At 39.7% G+C, this 22,634-nt stretch overlaps 2 protein-coding genes across 2 annotated transcripts; both read right to left on the bottom strand.

Annotated features, from left to right (window-relative positions):
* Positions 1-10,110: 10,110 nt before the first annotated feature.
* Positions 10,111-10,767, bottom strand: LOC138903262 (uncharacterized). Its single transcript, XM_070191200.1, has one exon. The coding sequence runs from the start codon at positions 10,765-10,767 to the stop codon at positions 10,111-10,113; it is 657 nt and encodes a 218-aa protein (XP_070047301.1).
* A 261-nt stretch (positions 10,768-11,028) lies between these two features.
* On the bottom strand, positions 11,029-11,445 carry LOC138903261 (uncharacterized). The gene has a single exon (XM_070191199.1). The coding sequence runs from the start codon at positions 11,443-11,445 to the stop codon at positions 11,029-11,031; it is 417 nt and encodes a 138-aa protein (XP_070047300.1).
* Between the last annotated feature and the right edge of the window lie 11,189 nt (positions 11,446-22,634).

The raw sequence follows: 22,634 nt of genomic DNA, 5'->3' as shown, positions 1-22,634 counted from the left end.
CCGAATCCCTCTAACTCAACCAAGTCACGCAGGTCGCCACAACCCAAGAGCATTGACACGAAACACCTGTAGAGGTTCACCACATCATAAGTACCCAAAGAACCGATCATATCTATTAACTTGCTGATCCAACCTACTACCAAGCTGTAATATTTCTCTGAGTTCCTTCTGAATTACCCTTAAGGTGACACTTCTTATTATCACAACATCACGATTCTTAACCAAAACTCACCCCGCGAGATCCTAAAATTGTCACGACCCAAAATCCCACCACAGACATCGTGATGGCACTTAGTCTCTAAGACTAAGTAAGCCGATTACAATTACATTTCGAGCAGTTTTTTTGAAACATATGATTTAATACAAGTGTCGAAACCATAAGCGAAAACAAATATAACAACCTCCCAAGACTGGTAATACTGAGTCACAAACTCTAACTGAATACATACAATGATCTCAAGGATCGAATATACAATACTATTCGAATAAGAGTTGACAGTACAATAAAATGGAAAGACTCCAAGGGACTGCGACAACCAAGCAACTCTACCTTGAATCCTTGCGATCACACTTTAACTCTGCCCGAGTCTGATATCTCCAATACCTGGATCTGCACAAAAATCTGCAGAAGTGTAGTATGAGTACACCACGGTCGGTACCCAGTAAGTATCAATACTAACCTCGGTGGAGTAGTGATGAGGTACAGTCAAGACACTCACTAGTCAAATAACCTGTGTAATATAGCAGTATACAATAGTACTGGAAAACAACTAGCAATGATAGCAACAAAAATCAACCAGTGATATAAACAACAAGGCAACAAGAACACCATAATTATTTCTCAAACGAATAAGGGATACAAGTACAACCAATTAATCAAGTCCTTCAAATATAAATCTTTCACATATAGTTCTTTCAAGTAAATATCTTTCGAATATACTTATTTCAAAATAAATATCTTTCGAATATAATTCGTTCAAATAAATATTTTTCGAATATACTTCTTTCAAATAAATATCTTTTGAATATAATTCTTTCAAATAAATATCTTTCGAATATATTTCTTTCAAATAAATATCTTTAGTATATAATTCTTTCAAATAAAAGTCACTCTGTGACACCTCATTTCATAATCATAAAATACGGGTCTCAACCCACTTTTATATTTTCATAACACAGGTCTCAACCCACTTTCATATTTCCACGGCACCTCGTGCCCATAATTCTATCATAACCGCACAGACAACTCACGTGCCAATAATAAAAATCACTATATTTCCTCGGCACCTCGTGCCCACATTTCATATCACAAATACACGGACAATTCACATGGCATAAGACATAATAATATAATGAAATGACTGAAAAGTGAACAATGAGAAATTACAGAAAGAAAACAACACAGCAGATCGAAGCAAACAACAGGGGCGCTCCCGAGGTATCGCCTCGTAGTCCCAAAAGTAAATACATAATAGGGGAGCTCCTGAGGTACCTCCTCGTAGTCCCAAAAGTAAATATGCAACAGGAGAGCTCCCGAGGTACCGCCTCGTAGTTCCAGAAGTAAATATGCAATAGCAAAGATGGAAAATTAACTCAACAAGAACAACCTCTTCTTTAATCAAAATTTCTGATAAATATATTAACGTCTCTTTTTAAACTTACTTAATTAATTATTTACAGATGAAAAATTCATGATGTAATTATTTCCAGGAAATGTGAACTCAACAAGCACACAGAATTCACATAAAAATCAAAGTAGCAATCACACCAAATTATCATATAAAACAAATTCGATAACCAAAGAATGAGGCATGATAAATAAGGTTTAATAAGTTCCAGCAATTTCCAATGTAATACATAAAAATTCCTAAGACTTTAAAGCAATAAAATTTACACATATAAAACCAAGTACGTACTCATCACCTCGCGTATACGACTTTCACATTACACAAATGGCACATATGACTCTATGCCTAAGGGGTAATTCCCCCACTCAAGGTTAGGCAAGATACTTACCTTTTTTGAAGTTATGCCGATATTTCAAAATAACCTTCTTGCTTGAATTGACCTCCTGACAGCTCAAATCTATCCAAATTAATTGTATAACTTCATTAAAATTCATCGGAAACAATTCCGGATAATAAAACGTCAACTTAAAATTTTGCATTAAAAAGTCAACCAAAAGTCAATGCGGGGCTCGCCTCTCGGAACCCGACAGAATTTTCACAAAATACGAACACCCATTCCGATACGAGTTCAACCATACCAAATTTACCAAATTTCGACATCAACTCGACCTTCAAATCCTCAAATCTTATTTTCAAATTCCTAGGCCCAAATTCTCGAATTACACCTCAAAAACACATAATCTAGTCGGAATATTCGATGATAATTCAATATTATTAACTAACAATGATCACAAGTGACTTATCTCAGGATTTCCCGTGAAATTTCTCTAAAATATCGCCCCAAGCCGTGTTCTTTCGCCCAAAAATGTTGAAATGAGCTAATAAAACAAACTGCTCAATAAAAACCCAATTCCCGTCACTAAAGGTCCGCACCAGAACCTGCTTGCACCAACAATTTATTATTTTACTAAAAAGGCTCTAACTCTATCATACGAACTCAGAATTCGATGATTCTTATTCCTATGAGTCACAAATAATAATTGTAACCTAGTCTTTCAATCGAAACTCAATTCAGAGCTCATTTGCTCAATACAGTACCAATTTCACTCGTTAAATAATTAACTCATGTTTCGCGCTTTAAACCCAATCGCGACTTGATGAAATTAGACCAAACATTCCAGATCATTCCTATAATTCTTATAATTCATTATCAAACTTTCAGAAGTCTCGAAATCGAATTTTGATCTCTAGAATTAAAAATGGACCTTTGGATCATTATATGCTTATGCTCAAAACACCAAACTCTTCCAAAACTCATCTGAGCCCCATTGGACCCCAACTAAGTACACTAACAAGTCCCATAGCATGACACACTTAGTCGATGCCTCAAATTATATTAAACAACACTAAAATACGAATCGCACCCCAATTCAAGCTTAATGAAAACTAACGAATTCCAAATTCTATATTCGATGCCAAAACCTATCAAATCAAGTCCGATTGACCTCAAATTTTGCACACAAGTCATACATGACATAACAGACCTATCAAACTTTCCATAACTGGATTCTGACCCCGATATCAATAAAGACAACCCTCGTTCAAACTTCCAAACCTTTCATTTCCAACTTTCGTTATTTCAAGCCAAAATCAACTACGGACTTCCAAATAAATATCCGGACACACTCCTAAGTCCAAAATCACCATACAGAGCTACTAGAACCATCAAAACTCCATTCCAGAGTCGTTTGCACAAAAGTCAAACTTCGGTAAACTCTTTTCACTTAAGCTTCAAAAAATGAGAATTGTTCTTTCAATCTAATCCCGTATCATCCGTAAACCAAACTCGACCATACACGCAAGTCATAATGCACATTACAAAGCTGCTCGGGACCTTAAGCTGCTGAAGGGGACGTCAATTCTCAAAACGACTTGTTGGGTCGTACAAAAATAAAACCGCACCGCCCTAAGGCCCATAAGCCGCTATATTCCCTCTTAAGTACCCCAAAAGTACCACAACCTAGACACCCACTCTGAAAGGACCTTCTGTGAATATAAAGTCATTTCATTCACCTTCTTGATATTGAAATATAAAATCCATAATGATATAGAAATATCATAAGTCCCGACAACATCCGATGCAAATCTCATATTCGAGCCATATTCAAGTCCGGAGAATTCTCTATTTCCATATATAAATCTTGAATCCATTAAAACCTTCTTTAGAGTCATCCACTCTGCTCAAATCTCAATTGCACCGCCCGAACGGGATGGACGACTTGTGTCCCATTAGCATAACAATACCTAAAGAAGTAACCCTGCCTCAACGCAACCGAGCAAATTCATACACCGTGCACACTACATCCGTCACGAATAACAACTCAACTCATTCCATGATTTTCATATACCCATAAAGTGTAATATAACCTCTATCCAAAAATTCCTTTACTCGAGTTATCCTCTATCTCAACCTCTGCAAGTTCTATCTGATTCACATGTATGCCTCAAACCGAAATCAGTGCAATACATAACCACGCAATCAAATCGTCGATAGCAGACTCCCCCACTTGGCTCAAAGCCATAGAACAAAACACTCGCTAACTTATAATACCCATACTCTATTACTGCCATAATAACGTAGGGAGATTCAACTAAATCCTTCATAATCTCCCATAACTCAAACCATATAGTACCTCAAATCATCTACTAAGCTCGCATACATCCACGTGGCGATCAAGTCAACTTTCTCAACCAAATTCAGATTCAAATCTCAACATATAGACCCCGCTGGTAGAAAAGGAACTCTCCACACAACATTATAAGGATCACACCTCCGTAGGTTACCCCGCAGGTTATAACCCGCATGCTTAGCCTCAAACTGACATCTCTCTATACCCTTACACAGCCACAACTACTATGCAATCACTTAATCTTCCTTAGTCTTAACTCAGAACAAGACGTGAAAATATATGTCACAACCCAACTCCATGTCAGGCCATGATGGCGTCCAACACTGTTGCTGGACAAGCCAACAGTGAACAACTTAGTGATTTCCCGTTTAGCTTTACTTATTTTAAAACATTTGGTACATAAAGAATTTTTAAGGCAATCAACCGGAAACATCTAAAAGCAGTTATAACTATTGAATTACAACCCAAAAACCAAAGTCTACTAATACGTGCCAACATGTACCCAGTAAGTATCACGTCTAACCTCGAAGAAGTAGTGACGAGGGGTCGACTTGACACTTACTAGGCCAATAATAATATAATTAAAGTACTATGCTAAACATGGATATCATGAATGATACTGTCAGTTCAACAACAGTAAGAGATAAGTCCTTTCATAATTATAACATAAATTTCGGTAATACTATTTAGCAACTTACATTTCAAGGCATTTAAGCAGAATAAATCATGGAGAATTTACAAATAATTAGCATGCGCAATTATGCCGAGGTCATACGGCCCGGTCCAACATAATATTAAATTGTGCACTACCGGAGGGTTGAACGACGCGAACCATAGATGCATCTATTTACTACCGAGGTGCTCGGTCCGATCCACAAATATAATTATTTTCAAGAAAACAAAAGTTTCTCATTTACAGTCAAGTATCTCATACAAACCTTCAAGTAAGTGAATTTAAACTTATACAATTCTTTTATTAATTTCTATCATGACTAAGTGATTATATTAGCAAGTAAGGGCACAAACATTTCAAGTATAGCATGATACGGGTCCTAGACTACCCGAACAATAGCATAATAGTAGCTACTTAAGGACTCATGTCACCTCGTACGCACGTAGCCCCCACAATTAGGTACAAACATTTATTTAATTCACCTATGGGGTTATTTTCCTCTTACAAGGTTAGAAATGACACTTACCTCACCTCAAAGTCTACTTCCCAATTCAAGAACGCGCTCAAACCTCCAAATTTGATGCCAAACGACTTGAAGCTAGTCAAACATTACATAAACTAATCAATCTATGCTCAAAAGTTCATAATTCCACCATTTAAGTAATTACCCAACATAAATTGCAACATTCCTAAAATTTACCCCCGGGCCCACATGCCCGGATTCCAAAAGTTTTTAAAGAAATTTGTTACCCATAATCTTAGGAACATAAATATATGATTTTTCCTAAATGCCATAACACATTTCGTGGTTAAATCTCATTTTTATCAAAAACCTAGGTTTTCACCTAAACCTATGATTTTCACTAATTTGCATGTTATAATCCACCCTTAAACTATGTATTTAACTCACATTGTGTAGAAATTACTTACCTCAAAGTGCTAAGTGAAATCCTCTCTCTGAGAGCTCCAAGAATCGCCCAACAATGGAAGAAATGAGATACAATAGCTTAAGTCCCATTTTTAAAAGTTTCTGCCCAGGTCTGCTTTCTTTGCGATCTCGGAAGAGGCCTCGCGATCTCGAAGGCAAACGGCCCAGGACAGGGAAATTTACCCATCGTGAACGCGACATGAGCAACGCAAAAGTGGAGGCTCGCTTGGCCTACCCTACGCGAATGCGAGGGCTTCTTTGCGAACGTGAAGAACGAACAACGGCCACCCAACTCTGCCTTTTCTACGCGAACGCGGGCTAGGTCACGCGAAGGCTAGAGGGCCCAGACCTCCGGGAATGCGGACCTACACATGCAAATGCGAAGGGTAAAAGATCTCCAACCCACAGTACCCCAAATCCTTCATCGCGAACGCGAGGGTCTGATCGCGTTCACGAAGAAGGAAACCAGAAGCAGAAATCTGGTGTGTTTCAACTCAACTCCGGGTGGTCTAAAACGCACCCGAGCCCCTCGGGACCCCATCCAACTTCTCCAACCAGTCTATAAACATAATACAGACTTGTTCGAACTCTCGAAATGCGTAAAACAGCAACAAAACCAAGAATCACACCCCAAAACCAAATTGAATCAAACTTTGAACTTCAAATTTTTAAATCGCTCTGAATGCGTCGAATCATACTTAGACTACTCGGATTGACACCAAATTTTGCGTGCAAGTCTTAAAGGACATTACGGAACTATTCCCGATTTTGGAATTCCATTCGGACCTTGGTATCACCAAAACCTACTCGAAACCAAATTTAAAGAACTTCAAAAACCTTCAAGAACCAACTTTCACTATTAGGCACCGAAACGCTCCCGGGTCCCCCAAAACCCGATCCGAACATACTTTCAAGTCCGAAATCATCACACGAACCTATTGAAACCGTCAAATCCTGATTCCTAGGTCTCTTACTAAAAATATTGACCAAAGTCAAACTTGGCCTTTCAAGCCAACCTCAAGGAACTAAGTATTTCGATTTTAACCCAAACTCTTCTAAATCCCGAACTAACCATCCCCGCAAGTCATAGATCAGTAAAAGCAAGTACAGGAAGTCTTATTTAGGGAAACGAGGTTCTAGAAAGCAAAACAACCGATCGAGTCTTTACATTCTCCACCTCTTAAACAAACGTTAGTCCTCAAACGGGTTTAGATTTATACCTGATGTGCTGAATAAGTGTGGATATCTACTCCGCATGTCCTCCTCGGACTCCTAGGTCACCTCCTCGACTGGTTGGCCCCTCCACTGAACCTTTACCGTAGAAATCCTCTTGGATCTTAACTGGCGATCATGTCTAGCAATAATGGCAACTGGCTCCTCCTCATAACCCAAGCTCTCATCAAGCTGAATAGTGCTAAAGTCTAACACATGTGACAGGTCGGCATGATATATCCGGAATATAGACACGTGAAAAACTGGATGAACCCCTAATAGGCTGGGAGGTAAAGCAAGCTCATAAGCAACCTCCCCAACTCGTCTCAACACCTCAGATGGGCCTATAAACCTCAGGCTCAACTTGCCCTTATTTCCGAATATCATAATACTCTTCATCGGCGAGACTTTCAAGAGAACCTTCTCGCCTACCATAAATGATACATCACGCGCCTTTTGATTCGCGTAACTCTTCTATCTGGAATGTACTGTGCGAACTCGCTCCTGAATCAACTTTACCTTTTCCAAGGTATACTTTACCAGATAAGTACCATATAACCTAGCCTCGCCGGGCTCAAACCACCCGATGAGAGAACGACATCGCCGACCATATAAAGCCTCAAATGGGGCTATTTCGATGCTGGACTGATAACTGTTGTTGTAAGCAAACTCGGCCAATGGCAAGAACTGATCCCACTATCCCCCAAAGTCAATCACACATTCTCTCAGCATGTTCTCCAATATCTGAACTGTCCGCTCTGACTGCCCGTCGTTCTGTGGATGAAATGCTGTGCTGAGCTCTATACAGATCCCCAACTCACTTTGTACGACTCTTCAGAAATGTGAAGTGAAATGAGGGTCTCTATCTGATATGATAGAAACAGGCACAATGTGCAACCGAACTACCTCCCTAATATAAATCTGGGCCAATTTCTCTGAAGTATAAGTAGTCACAACCGGAACGAAGTGTGCCGACTTGGTCAATCTATCGACAATGACCCAAACTGCATCAAACTTCCGCAAGGTCCGTGGCAATCCAACTACGAAGTCCATAGTGTTGCGCTCCCATTTCCACTCAGGTATTGTCATCTACTGAAGTAGGCCACCTGGCCTTTGGTGCTCATACTTAGCCTGCTGGCAATTTAGACACCTAGCTATATACTCCACTATGTTTTTCTTTATCCGTCGCCACCAATGATACTGTCTCAACTCACGATACATCTTCGTAGCACCTGGGTGAATAGAATACCGAGAACTGTGTGTCTCCTGTAGAATCCTCTCCCTCAAGCCATCAACATTAGGAACACATAGACGACCCTGGAGTTGCAGAACACCAAGTGCGATCATCAAACTGTCGGGCCTTGATCTGCCCCAATAATGAAGATTGAGCAATAACACATGCAAGAACTCGGCTGGGCTCTGAAATATCCAACCTCACAAGTCTGTTAGCCATGGACTGAATGTCCAAAGCTAGTGGCCTCTCCTCCGCTGAAATAAATGCCAAGCTACCCATACTCTCTGCCTTCTTTCTTAAGGCATACGCGACCATATTTTCCTTGCCCGGATGATAAAGAATGGTGATGTCATAATCCTTCAATAACTCGAGCCATCTACGCTGCCTCAAATTGAGATCCCTTTGCTTGAACAAATGCTATAAGCTGTGATGATCAGTATAAACCTTACATAACACCCATACAGATAATGCCTCTATATCTTAAAAGCATGAAAAATCGCGGCTAAATCCAAATAGTACACAGGATAATTCTTCTCACAATATACCGTATACATCCTCGAGCCGGAAGTCAACACTAGAACCGGTGCTGTTGTCAAAGCTGTCTTGAGCTTCTGGAAGCTCACCTCACAATCCTCGAACCAACGGAACAGAGCACCCTTCTAGGTCAATCTAGTCAAAGGTGCTGCAACAGATGAAAAGCCCTCCACAAACAAGTGATAATAGCCTGCTAACCCCAAGAAACTCCTGATCTCAGTCGCCGAAGTGGGACGAGACCAACTTTGAACTACCTCAATCTTTTTAGGATCCATTTTAATACCCTCTCCTGATACAACATGCCCCAAGAATGCCACAGACTCTAGCCCAAACTCACATTTGGAGAACTTAGCATACAGCTTATGTTCTCGCAATGTCTGAAGTACCACTCTCAAGTGCTGCTCGTTCTCCCCCAGGCTACGTGAGTAAATTAAGATGTCATCAATAAAGATAATAACAAAGGAATCAATATAAGGCCGGAACACCCGGTTCATCAAATCCATAAACGTCGTTGGGGCATTAGTTAAACCAAAGGACATCACTAGAAACTCATAATGTACGGAAGACAGTCTTCGGAACATCTGAGTCCCGAATCTTCAACTAATGGTAACCCGATCTCAAGTCGATCTTAGAAAATACCCTTGCACCCTGCAGCTGGTCGAACAAATCATCGATACGCGGCAGTGGGTACTTGTTCTTGATGGTAACCTTGTTCAACTAGTGGTAATTAATGCACATCCGCATAGTCCCATCTTTCTTCTTCACAAATAGCACTAGTGCGCTCCAAGGCGACACACTCGGTCTGACGAACCCCTTTGATAGCAACTCCTTAAGTTGTTCCTTCAACTTCTTCAATTCTTTCAGAGCCATACGGTACGGTGGGATAGATATAGGCCGGGTTCCTGGAGCCAAATCAATACGAAAATCAATATCACGATCTGGCGGCAAGCCTGGAAGATTAGAAGGAAACACATCGGCAAACTCCCGGACTACTAGCACTAAATCAATCGTCGGAGACTCTGCGGTGGTGTCCCAAACATAAGCTAGATAAGCCAACAACCCTTCTCGACCACATGTCGAGCCTTCAGAAAAGAGATGACCCGACTAGCTGTACTAAGTGAGGAACCCTTCCACTCTAATATCGATAATTCTGGCATTGCTAAGGTAATAGTCTTGGCATGGAAATCAAGGATGGCGTGATATGGAGATAACTAGTCCATGCCCAGGATGACCTCAAAGTCGATCATATCAAGTAGCAGAAGGTTTGCTCTAGTCTCGTAACCACAGAACGTGACCACACAGGACCGGTAGATCCGGTCCACAACCACAGAATCGCCTACAGGAGTGGACACATAAACAGAAGTACCGAAGGACTCGCGAGGAATATCCAGAAAATGAGCGAACAGAGATGACACATATGAATAGGTAGACCCTGGATCAAATAATACCGAAGCATCCCTACCGCATACAAAAATAATAACTGTGATCACGGCATCTGAGGCCAATGCATCTGGTCTGGCTGAAAAAGCATAGAATTTGGCTGGAGCGCCGGCGGGCTGGCTCCCGCCTGACTGAATAGTAGCTGACTGGGCTCCCCCTGCCTGGCCTCCACCTCTAGGATGGCCCTTACCAGTCTTCCCTCTGCCCCTAGGCGGCCGGACAGCCGATGCTGAAATCATGGGCTGCTGGCCTTGCTGCACTGCCTTATCCCGAAGCCTGGGGCAGAATCTCCCCATGTGACTGAGATCTCCACACTCAAAACAGCCCCTCGGTGCGGCAATATGCTGCCCTAATGTTTGACCCTGATGGCTTGTCGACCCAATGGAAGAAGCCTGAATAGCCGATAGGCAGTATGAACTCTTCGGCATGGCACTAAAATAGGGGCTGGATGAACCCTGGTGACCTGAGTACCCACTGGAAGAACCCTGGACGGCTGGTGGGCGGTAAAAACTCTATGGCATGGCACTGAAATAGGGGCACGCTGGAGCACGTCGAGGAGGTGGTGGTGATGAATATGAGGCCCTGCTAGGCTGACCCCTCCCAAACTGACCTCTGCCCCTAGCCAGGGCACCTCTAAACTCTCCAGAGAAACGGGCCCTCTTATCTTGCTGTGTCTGCTCTATCCCCCTCTAACGGTAGCCCTCAATCCTCCGAGCAATCTCCACTACCAGCTGATAAGAAGTCCCCATCTCAACCCCTCGGGCCATATTAGCCCTAATAACGGAGTGTAGCCCCGCAACAAACCTCCGCACTCTCTCTGTATCCGTAGGAAGTATCATAAGTGCATGGAGAGACAACTCAGAAAACCTCGCCTCATAGTCGGTCACTAACATCTGACCGTGCTCAAGCTGCTCAAATGGATACCGCAACTCTTCCCTCTTGGAGGGTGGAATATACCTATCCAGGAAACGCTGTGTGAACTGGATCCAAGTCATGGGAGGAGAGCCCGCTGGTCTGCCAAGAAGATAAGACTGACACCATCTACGGGCCCTACCATCCAGCTGGATAGTAGTAAAGTCAATCCCATGAGACTCGAGTATCGTCATGTTGTGCAGTCTATCCCTGCACCTATCAATAAAATCCGGGGCATTCTCATGACGCTCGCCTCCGAAGACAGGAGGGTGTAACCTAGTCTACCTATCCAATAACTTCTGTGGATTGCCGTCCGCAATCGGTCTAAGCTTAGGTGCGATTGCTACAACTGGCTTTGCCCCGTTCGCAGGTAATGCACCCAGAGTCTGATACACTGCAGCCGCATGCCCGGGAGCCTGGGCAGTAGTGGTCTGTGCTCCCCCTCCCTCCTGAGATGTGGCTGGGTCTGCTGGAAATAAACCAGCCTGGGTCATAGAATCCATGAATCGTAGCATACGCCCCATGACCTCCTGAAAGCCCGGTGCCGTCATGAAATCTACCGGGACTGGCTCTACTGTGGGCACCTCGCCCTGCTCCTCAATAATAGGATCCTCCACTGTATCCGCTGGTGGTGCTACTAGGGCAACTCTGGGACGCCCTCGTCCCCTACCTCTAGCCGGTTCCCTCCCCCGGCCTCTACCTCGGCCTCTAGCAACGGGGGGAGCAGCCCCTCCGGGTCTGGAATGTCCACTGTATGCGTCATCACCATCTGTGAGAGAGTAGAAGAAGGAAATTTAGTATACCGTCAATTGCATGATAGGAGATGAAAAATGAGTAGTTTCCTAACACCCCATAGCCTCTCGAAGATAAGTACGGACGTCTCTGCACCGATCCGCAAGACCTCTCGAAGCAGTTATAACTATTGAATTACAACCCAAAAACCAAAGTCTACTAATACGTGCCAAGATCTGGTGTCAAAGTATGTGGGTAACTAGTAGAATATACAAAAGATGACTATCCTATTGTGTGAAACAGAATATACAGATAAACACAAAAGAGAAACTTTGGCATGCTACTGAACGACTCAGCAACTCACCGTGAAGTCTCAGTCCAAGATCAAGTATGCGCGCCGGGCGGGTAACTAGATGCACCAGCCTCAGATCCTGTACAATTAAGTACAGAAGTGCAGTATGAGTACATAAATAACATGTACCCAGTAAGTATCCCGCCTAACCTCGAAGAAGTAGTGACGAGGGGTCGACTTGACACTTACTAGGCCAATAATAATATAATTAAAGTACTATGCTAAACATGGATATAATGAATGATACTGTTAGTTCAACAACAGGAAGAGATAAGTCCTTTTTTCATAATTATAACATAAATTTCGGTAATACAATTTAGCAACTTACATTTCAAGGCATTTAAGCAGAATAAATCATGGAGAATTTCTAAGTAATTAGCATGTGCAATTATGCCGAGGTCGTATGGCCCGGTCCAACATAATATTAAATTGTGCACTGCCGCAGGGTCGAACGGCGCGAACCATAGATGCATCTATTTACTACCGAGGCGCTAGGCCCGATCCACAAATACAATTATTTTCAAGAAAATACAAGTTTCTCATTTACAGTCAAGTATCTCATACAAACCTTCAAGTAAGTTAATTTAACCTTATACAATTCTTTTATCAATTTCTATCATGACTAAGTGATTATATTAGCAAGTAAGGGCACAAACATTCCAAGTATAGCATGATACGGGTCCTAGACTACCGGGACAATAGCATAATAGTAGCTACGTACGGACTCTCGTCACCTCGTACGTACGTAGCCCCCACAATTACGTACAGACAATTATTTAATTCACCTATGGGGTTAATTCCCTCTTACAAAATTAGAAAGGAGACTTACCTCAGCCTCAAAGTCTACTTCCTAATTCAAGAACGCGCTCAAACCTCCAAATTTGACGCCAAATGACTTGAAACTAGTCAAACATTACATAAACTAATCAATCTATGCTCAAAAGTTCATAATTCCACCATTTAAGTGATTACCCAACATAAATTGCAACATTCATAAAATTCACCCCTAGCCCACGTGTCCGGATTCCAGAAGTTTCTAAAGAAAGTTGTTACCCATAACCTTAGGAACATAAATATATGATTTTTACTAAATTTCATAACGCATTTCGTGGTTAAATCTCATTTTTATCAAAAACATAGGTTTTCACCTAAACCCATGATTTTCACTAATTTACATGTTATAATCTACCCTTAAATTATGTATTTAACTCACATTATGTAGAAATTACTTACCTCAAAGTGCTAAGTGAAATCCCCTCTCTAAGAGCTCCAGGAATCGCCCAACAATGGAAAATATGAGATAAAATAGCTTAAGTCCCGTTTTTAAAAGTTTCTGCCCAGGTCTGTATTCTTCGCGATCGCGGAAGAGGTCTCGCGATCGTGAAGGCAAACGGCCCAGGCCAGGAAAATTTACCCAGCTCGAACGCGACAGGAGCAACTCAAATGCGGAGGCTCTCTTGGCCTACCCTACGTGAACGCGAGGGCTTCTTCGCGAACGCGAAGAACGAACAACGACCACCCAGCTCTGCCTCTTTTACGTGAACACGGACCAAGTCACGCGAAGGCTAGAGGGCCCAGACCTCCACGAACGTGATCCTACGCATGCGAACGCGAAGGGCAAAATCTCCCCAGCCCACAGTACCCCAAATCCTTCATCGCAAATGCGAGGGTCTGATCGCGTTCGCGAAGAAGGAAACCAGAAGCAGAAATCCGATGTGTTTCAACTCAACTCTGGGCGGTCCGCAATGCACCCGAGCCCCTCGGGACCCCGTCCAACTACTCCAACCAGTCTATTAATATAATACGGACTTGCTCGAACTCTCTAAATGTGTAAAACAACAACAAAACCAAGAATCACACCCCAAAACCAAATTGAATCAAACTTTGAACTTCAAGTTTCTAAATCGCTCCGAATATGTCGAATCATACTTAGACTACTCGGATTGACACCAAATTTTGTGTGCAAGTCTTAAATGATATTACGAAACTATTCCTGGTCTCAAAATTCCATTCGGACCTCGGTATCACCAAAACCTACTCCAAACCAAATTTAAAGAACTTCAAAAACCTTCAAGAACCAACTTTCACTATTAGGCGCCGAAACGCTCCCGGGTCCCCAAAAACCCGAACCGAATATATGACCAAGTCCGAAATTATCACACGAATCTATTGGAACCGTTAAATCCTGATTCCGAGGCCGTTTACTAAATATGTTGACCAAAGTCAAACTTGACCTTTCAAGCCAACCTTAAGGAACTAAATGTTCCGATTTCAACCCAAACTCTTCTAAATCCCGAACCAACTATCCCCGCAAGTCATAAATTAGTAAAAGCAAGTACGAGAAGTCTTATTTAGGAAAACAGGCTCTAGAAAGTAAAATGACCGGTCAGGTCGTTACAGTCTACTTCGTTCCACAATTAATCATCATGAAAAATCTTTCAACACACTCATAACTCGAGACTATATGTCACATTCAAACCATCTGAACATATCTTGCAGTCACATCATACTCATCATATGGTCATCGAACCACTCATCAAGCCACAAATTCCATTAATAGGGACACTATCAGACTTATAAGTCCAAAAGCACGTGCTCACACAACTGATATCCCCATGCTCAAGCTACAGTCATATCATAACCCGGCCTCAAAACCTCTAGACTGGCCCATCATCAGCACATAGAAATAACATCTCACTCCTCATCCATGAAATCATAAGCCGGCGATGCACAGCTGATATCGAGTGCTCACATGCGCACACGAATGCATGGAGGGAATTCAAAAAGTTATGTTTCAAGCTGAATCAATGCCGCACGATAAGGAAAGAAAGATGAGAAGTTTTATCCTAAATGGCCTGTAGCCTCTCGAAGATAGGTATGGACGTCATCATACCGATCCGCAAGACTCTACTAGATACTTGCTCATTACTTGTAGAACCTATGAACCTAGAGCTCTGATACCAACTTGTCACGACCCAAAATCCAACTAGTTGTGATGGAACCTAACCCAACCCGCTAGGTAAGCCAATTAACAACTATCCAAATTAATGAGATTTTTCAAGAAAGAAATGATAATAAAACTGCTTTTATACAAGAATTCCCAAGGACTGGTAGTACAAATCATGAGTTTCTAAGATTTAGAATTTTCAAAAATAGTATGAAATAAATACATCATCTGACCAAATATACATAAACAGATTTTTATAAGTCTGGGGCTACCATGAACAAGAGGCAGTTATAACTGGAATGCACGTACATCTTCAAATTTAGCTCCCGCCGTGCATAGCAACATCAACATCCAACATCTGCACACAAGGTGCAGAACTATAATATGAGTACAACCGACCCCATGTACTTAATAAGTGACAAACCTAACCTTAGGTTAAAAGTAGTGACAAGCTGGGACAAAGGTCAGAGTCCAACTCCAATAATAAACCAACAACAGTTCATAACAATTAATAAAGATGGTACAAGAAATGACTCAATAAATAAATGCCAAGCTCGTATACAATTCTGGAAAATAAACATTTTCTTTCCAAGTATAATAGTAAAACTCAAACCTTTTGCCCAAATCGCCGGAAATATGAGTAAGTCTGAAATATGTAATTTTTCTCAAAAACGTTAACAACAGATAAGAAATTTCATAGTTAGATGGCATGAGGGAAAATACTTCTTTATGCCTACATATCAAGTATGCATGTCTAATGCAATGCAGCACATTGATGAACTCTTGTACTCACACTCTTAGAGTACTCAATCTCACTGTCTCATATTTCCACTCATCACGCTCAATATTCAGCACACTCAGGCACTCGGCGATATACATGGCATATTCAGCCCAAATATAAATGACAACTCGCGCACAGTCACTCAGTACCGTATATGGCCAATCCAGCCCAGGGAAGATATCAAATGAACCCAGATTTTGCACACAAGTCCCAAATGACATAACAAAGCTATTCTAATTCCCATAACCATAATTCAAATGTGATATCATCAAAGTCAACTCCCAGTAAAACTTATAAACTTTCCAGACCTTTAAATTTTTAACTTTCGCCGATAACGCCGAATCTTTCTAGAAATATCCAAATGCAAATTTGGGCATACGCCCAAGTCCAAAATCACCATCCGAACCTAACAGAGCCCTCAAAACTTCGTTCCATGGTCAAATTCATAAAAGTTAAACTTGGTCAATTTTTCCAAATTAAAGCTTAAATCGTGAAATTCATTCTTCCAAATTGATTCTGATTAACCTGAAAACGAAAACCGATGATTCGAACAAGTCATAATATATCATACGGATCTACTCAATCCCTCAAACTACCGAGCGAAGTGCAAATGCTCAAAATAACCGGTCGGGTCATTACAGATAAGAAAATCATAAATTTGAATATGAGCAATAGATTCAAAGTTACTTTTGAATAATTTTTAATTTTTATTTGTATTATATTAAAATAAGTGTGGAAAAAATAAAAATTTAATTCAAACAAGCTAGTAATAAAAAATAACATGACAATGTAATAATATTAAGTATTGAATAATATAATAGCAAAAATAAAGAACAAATATGGAAAAAGAAAAATTAAAATTTTTATCATAAAGAAAAAAAAGTTCTTAATTTGAGATGAGTTTTCTTAAGTATGATAAGAAAGGTCGCGCTATGGATAAGATCACATAACTAAAGTCTAATAGATAAGATAAAGGATTAAAAATATTAAATAAATAAAATAATTTAGAGATAATATGATAATGTTCATAATAAGAATTGGATTAGAAAGTAAAATAGACAAAATATACAATACTTACAAATACATTAACAAATTTAAACAATTTAAAATTCCAAGAAATAGTTTAAAAATTAAAGAATATTTATTGTAAGATTAAAAAATTATCTATCTATCTATCTATCTATCTATATATATATATATATATATATATATATATATATATATATATATATATGTCAATATTATATTAAAGGATAGTAGTGGATAATGATATTAAACAAAGTGCCAAGTTAATAAAAAGCCATATTCAAACGTGATAATATTATATATTAGATAATATATTAGCAAAAATATGGAAAACGAGATTGTGAACATGATCTTTATACTTATAAGAACCGATGATTTAATCTTTAGTGTATAAGTTTGGTATTAAACTCTTCAGGGATCTTGTTATGAAACTCTCCCAAGAGTACATACCAAACTATGATTTTTCTTACTATTCTTCGACTACGACGAAGTACTACTAATATTATCTTCATTACCTTACGGTATTGAAATATTAATGACTTCTTCCTGTAGTGTTCTCCGCTCAATATCACTCCCACTACTTGGAGGTAGTAAATTTCTTGTTGTCTATTAGAGTTTCTCACACTACTAAATGCAATGGAACATCAATTCCGACATATAGAGTTGTATGTTCTTGAGCGTTTGAATTTTCAGATGATTCATTTGTTATTTCTTTGCTTAGTTCCTGTTAAACTAGTTTACTTCTAAAAATATAATTTATTAAATAATCCTATTATAGAGAACTGGTATTTGTACTAACAATTACCTTCTTTTCTTTATGAAAATAAAATAAACATCCTTTCGTTCCCTTGGATATCCAATAAACGCGTAAACATTCATCCTTGATTTTATCTTATCTGTTTTTCCTTTCAGTATATATATATTGGACAATTCCATATCCGAACTTGCTGTAGACCGGACTTACATTAAGTCCACAGTTCTATGGGGTCCAAGATACTGACTTAGAAAGAATTAAAATCAGAATGTAATTGCAGTTTCTAAGACATATCCATAACGAAAAAAGAAACAAATCAGAATAACTCAGTGTTAATCTAAACATCTCCATAAGAGTCCTATTTCTTCTCTCTACTACACCACTCTATTATGGAGTATCCATGTAGACAATTGAGATATAATCTTCTATTTTGATAAGTAACTAATAAGCTTTGTAGAGATGTGCTAGCCACCTATGATTGGATCATAGTAATTTAATATATTTTTATGGTGCTTCTCCGTATCAAGCCTTAAAATTCTGAAATTATTCAAAACATTTAGACTTATGGTGCATCAAATAAATATATTCATAGTCCGAGTAATCATTTATGAATGTCATAAAAATACTCAAAACCACCTCTTGCCTATATATTCATTAGACAATACAATCAAAAATGGATTAGTTCTAACTTATCACCTGCTTTCTTTCCTTTGGAGTAGAAATGTCACTTAGTCATATTTCCTTCTAAACAGGATCCATAAGTTGGTAGTGCCTCTTCTTTCAATGAACCTTAAGTTCATCATTGACCAACTAAAATCCTATCCAGATAATTATGACTTAGACGTAAGTGCATAGATAAGTTTCACTAAATTTGGAAGAACATTTTCACTTATGAGGTAGACTAATATTGTTCAGTTCAGGAGATCAATATTAACAATAACAAGGTCATGCATCCATGTACCACAAGAGATATAATATTTATGAAGCTCTTATTTAGAATATCCATCTCTTATTTTGCTCAAAAATCGAAATTAAATTCCTTATAGCCAATGGTACATACATGGCATCCATCAAATTAATGTCTTATCAGTACCAAAGGAAATTTTTAACAAGTTATACGACAAAATACATGAAGTCATAGTGGAGTTGAGATATACAATATTAAATAGATCATAATAAGTCAATTAATATTGAATAATAAAATTCAGACTGCATTCAATATATAATGCAAAGTATATTATATAATGCAAGACTTATACAATCCAAAAAAAAAACAAAACCAACTCAGATAGAAAGAAAATTATTATTTTTAGTCAATTGTATATAACCATTTAATATGAAAATTTCAAACGCACTACACACATATATTCATGCACCTTGAATAACAAATTTCGATGGGAAAAGAACTATTCATGCAACATATACATGTAATGTGTCACGGCCTAAAATCCACCATAGGTCGTGATGGCGCCTATTGCCGCCGTCAGGCAATCCAACAGTGCTCGATCAACTTAATTACTCATTTTGATAACTTTAAAATCATAATTCCCATTAATCAAATAGTATAAAAGCTGGTACTCATGCAAAACCCATGATTTTATTTTCCAATTCCTGTATAAGAATATAATTTTCAAGGTAAAATGTTAATAATTACATGAACTACAATAATGAACAACTAGTAGAAACCCCAAAACCCAGTATCACAAGTGCATGAGTATCTACTAAGGAGAACAATAATAATACAACAACCGTCTGGAATACAAGTTAGACGGAAAAAATAAATAATTATGATGCAGGCTCTGTATGCTGCGGATCGTAACAAAGAAATACAGCCCACTGTAAAGTCCCCGCAAAAGTCGTGCCTCTGCACCCAGAGGACTACCAGAAACATATATATACATGCACAATAAGTGCAGCAAGTGTAGTACGAGCACGTAAATCAACGCATACCCAGTAAGTATCTAGCCTAACCCTAGAGAAGTAGTGACGAGGGATCGACAACGACACTTACTAGAGGTTCAATAAGACAGATACAGTAAAAGTAAACAAATGTGAGGGAGAGTAAATAAACAAAATAAACATGTATAAATACATGGTACAATCCTCCTCTCAACAATAAACTCAAGATCTAAATTAGTAGTTACCTCCTCAACCGGAGTATATATATAATGGACCTCACTAGATAGCTCGTCACAATTCAAATTAGGAAAACTCACAGATACGCTGGCTTCATGTCAAATATTACGCACAATTCCATAAGAGTAGTTTTAAAGAGATGCCGAGGCGTACGGACCGATCCCATCATAATATGTGCACTGCCGAGGATCGAACGGCATGAACCATAGATGTATCTATTATATTGTCAAGGTGAATGACCCGCTCCCATGAGAGTATGATATTGCCGAGGCGAACGGCCCGATCCCACTAGAATAAGAAGCTTTAACAGGTCCTTGACCCCACTCACGAATAAACGCGTGAGTTATAAATTTTAAGGAAAACCTTTCGATGAAAATGCATAGCACGAGAGAAATTCGTAAGGGGAGCACAATTATTCCGCGGCTAATCATGAAGCTCGTCAAATCTCTACAATAGCAAGTTTATAACTCTACGCAAGTCTAGTCTCAAGTTGTAACGTAAAATAAAGGAATTTAATAGGCAGAGGGTAACTCAAATAGTGCAGCTATAGCATGGCGGGAACCTAAGTCTACCCGGACATAACATGAATCTAGCTACATACGGACTCTCGTCACCTCGTGCGTACGTAGCCCCCGCAACAAGTAGCACATATCAAATACATTACCCATGGGTTAGTTTCCCCCTCATAAGGTTAGACATGAGACATACATCGCTCTGAAGTTCCCTAACCGACTCCAACGTCTCTCTAACAACTCGAACTGATGGCCATCATTCCAAAACTAGTCAAACAACGTGCAAACCAATCAAAATATACCCCAATACGTATAATTTAATAATTTATAATGATTCCCAACTCCGCTCAAAAGCCAACAAAGTCAACCCTCGGGCCCATGCGCTCGGATTCCAAAATATTTTGAAGATAAACTTTACCCATAACATTACGAACTTAAATATATAACTTATTCCTAATTCCATTTCCAAGATCGTGGTCAAAATCCAAAATGATCAATTCTAGGTTTCCTACCAAAATCCCACAATTTTCCTAAATTTTCCTCAAATCCACATATAAACCTTACATTTAGCTCACAACAAGTGGGAAATTACTTACCTTGTGTTGTATGATGAAAACTCCTCAAAATTGCCCAAAAACCGAGCACCAAAATCCCAAACGAAAATGACGAAATGACCAAGTTCGATCCCTTATGTTCTGCCAAGTTTCACTTCTGCAGACAGAATCTTTGCATCTGCGACGTCGCTTCTGCGACCACAAATGCGCATCTCCGAAGTCCACTGGTCAGTATCCCCATCGCACCTGCAGACTCCTTCCCGCTTCTGCGCAACAGCAGGTGCGAAGCCAAAGTCGCCTCTGCGCTCCAGCTCGCTTATATGACCACTCCGTTGCTTCTGCGAGGCCGCAGAAGCGTTCCATTTTCCGCTTCTGCTATGCGATTCTCGCTTCTGCGATTTCTCTTCCGCGACCTAACATCCGCAAAACCAGAAAAATCCCAGCATTTCCTTAGTCCAAAAATTGATCCGTTAACCATCCGGAATCCACCCAAGGCCCCACGGACCTTAACCAAATATACCGACACGTCTCAAAATGCAATACGAACTTAGTCAAGGCCTCAAATCACGCCAAACAATTTTGAAATTACAAATCGCGCTTCGAATCAACTTATAAATTATCAAATTTCCAAATTCTATATCCTGTGCCGAAACGTACCAAATCAATCCGGAATAACTTCAAATTTTATGCACAAGTCACAAATCACAATACGAACCTATTCCAAGGCTTGAAACCTCAAACGGACATCGATAACATCAAAATCCACTTCAAACCAAACTTATGAAATTCTTAAACCTTCAAAATGCCAACCTTCCATAATAAGCGCCAAAATGCTTATGGACCACCCGATACTCAACCCGAACATACGCCCAAGTCCGAAATCACCATACGAACCTATTGGAACCTTCAAATCCTGATTCCGAGGTCGTTTACTCAAAATTCAAACCTTGATCAATTCTTCCAACTTAAAGCTTTCGAAATTTGAAGTTTCTATCTGAATCAACTCTGAACTTCCCGAAATTCAATTCCGATCACACGTACAAGTCATAATACCTAAAGTGAAGCTACTTGCCATGACCCAAAAACCAACCGTCGTGATGGCGCCTATCATGGAACTAGGCAAGCCGCTACTCAACTATCTCAACACAGTAAAAGCTTTAAAATATAGGTAGAAGCAATTTAATATTTAAGAAAAACCTTTTTAAAACCGAAATAAACCCGCAACACAATACAATCTATCCCAAAATTGAGGTGTCACCAAGTACATGAGCATTTATGTCAGAATACAGTCTACTACAATGTCTAAAGAGTAAAAACGGAAGTACAAATAAAGATAATAAAGGAGAGTCAAGGCCTGCAAATGCCATACAGCTACCTCGATAGTCTCCGAGATCCTATCTCCTCAATCAGCAGCCGCCGTAACCAGAAGCACCTGGATCTGCACACGAGGTGCAGGGTGTAGCGTGAGTACAACCAACTCAGTAAGTAACAAACCCAAACTATGGGTTGAAAGTAGTGACGAACTCAACCGGCATAGTTCAATATAGAAAATAACAGTGCAGAAACGTAGGCATGCTTTCAAATTAAAT

Source organism: Nicotiana tomentosiformis, chromosome 12 (genome assembly GCF_000390325.3).
Source record: "Nicotiana tomentosiformis chromosome 12, ASM39032v3, whole genome shotgun sequence".
Lineage (NCBI taxonomy): Eukaryota > Viridiplantae > Streptophyta > Magnoliopsida > Solanales > Solanaceae > Nicotiana > Nicotiana tomentosiformis.
The sequence above is the reverse complement of the archived record's forward strand: the minus strand, read 5'-3'. Positions and strand labels throughout refer to the sequence as shown.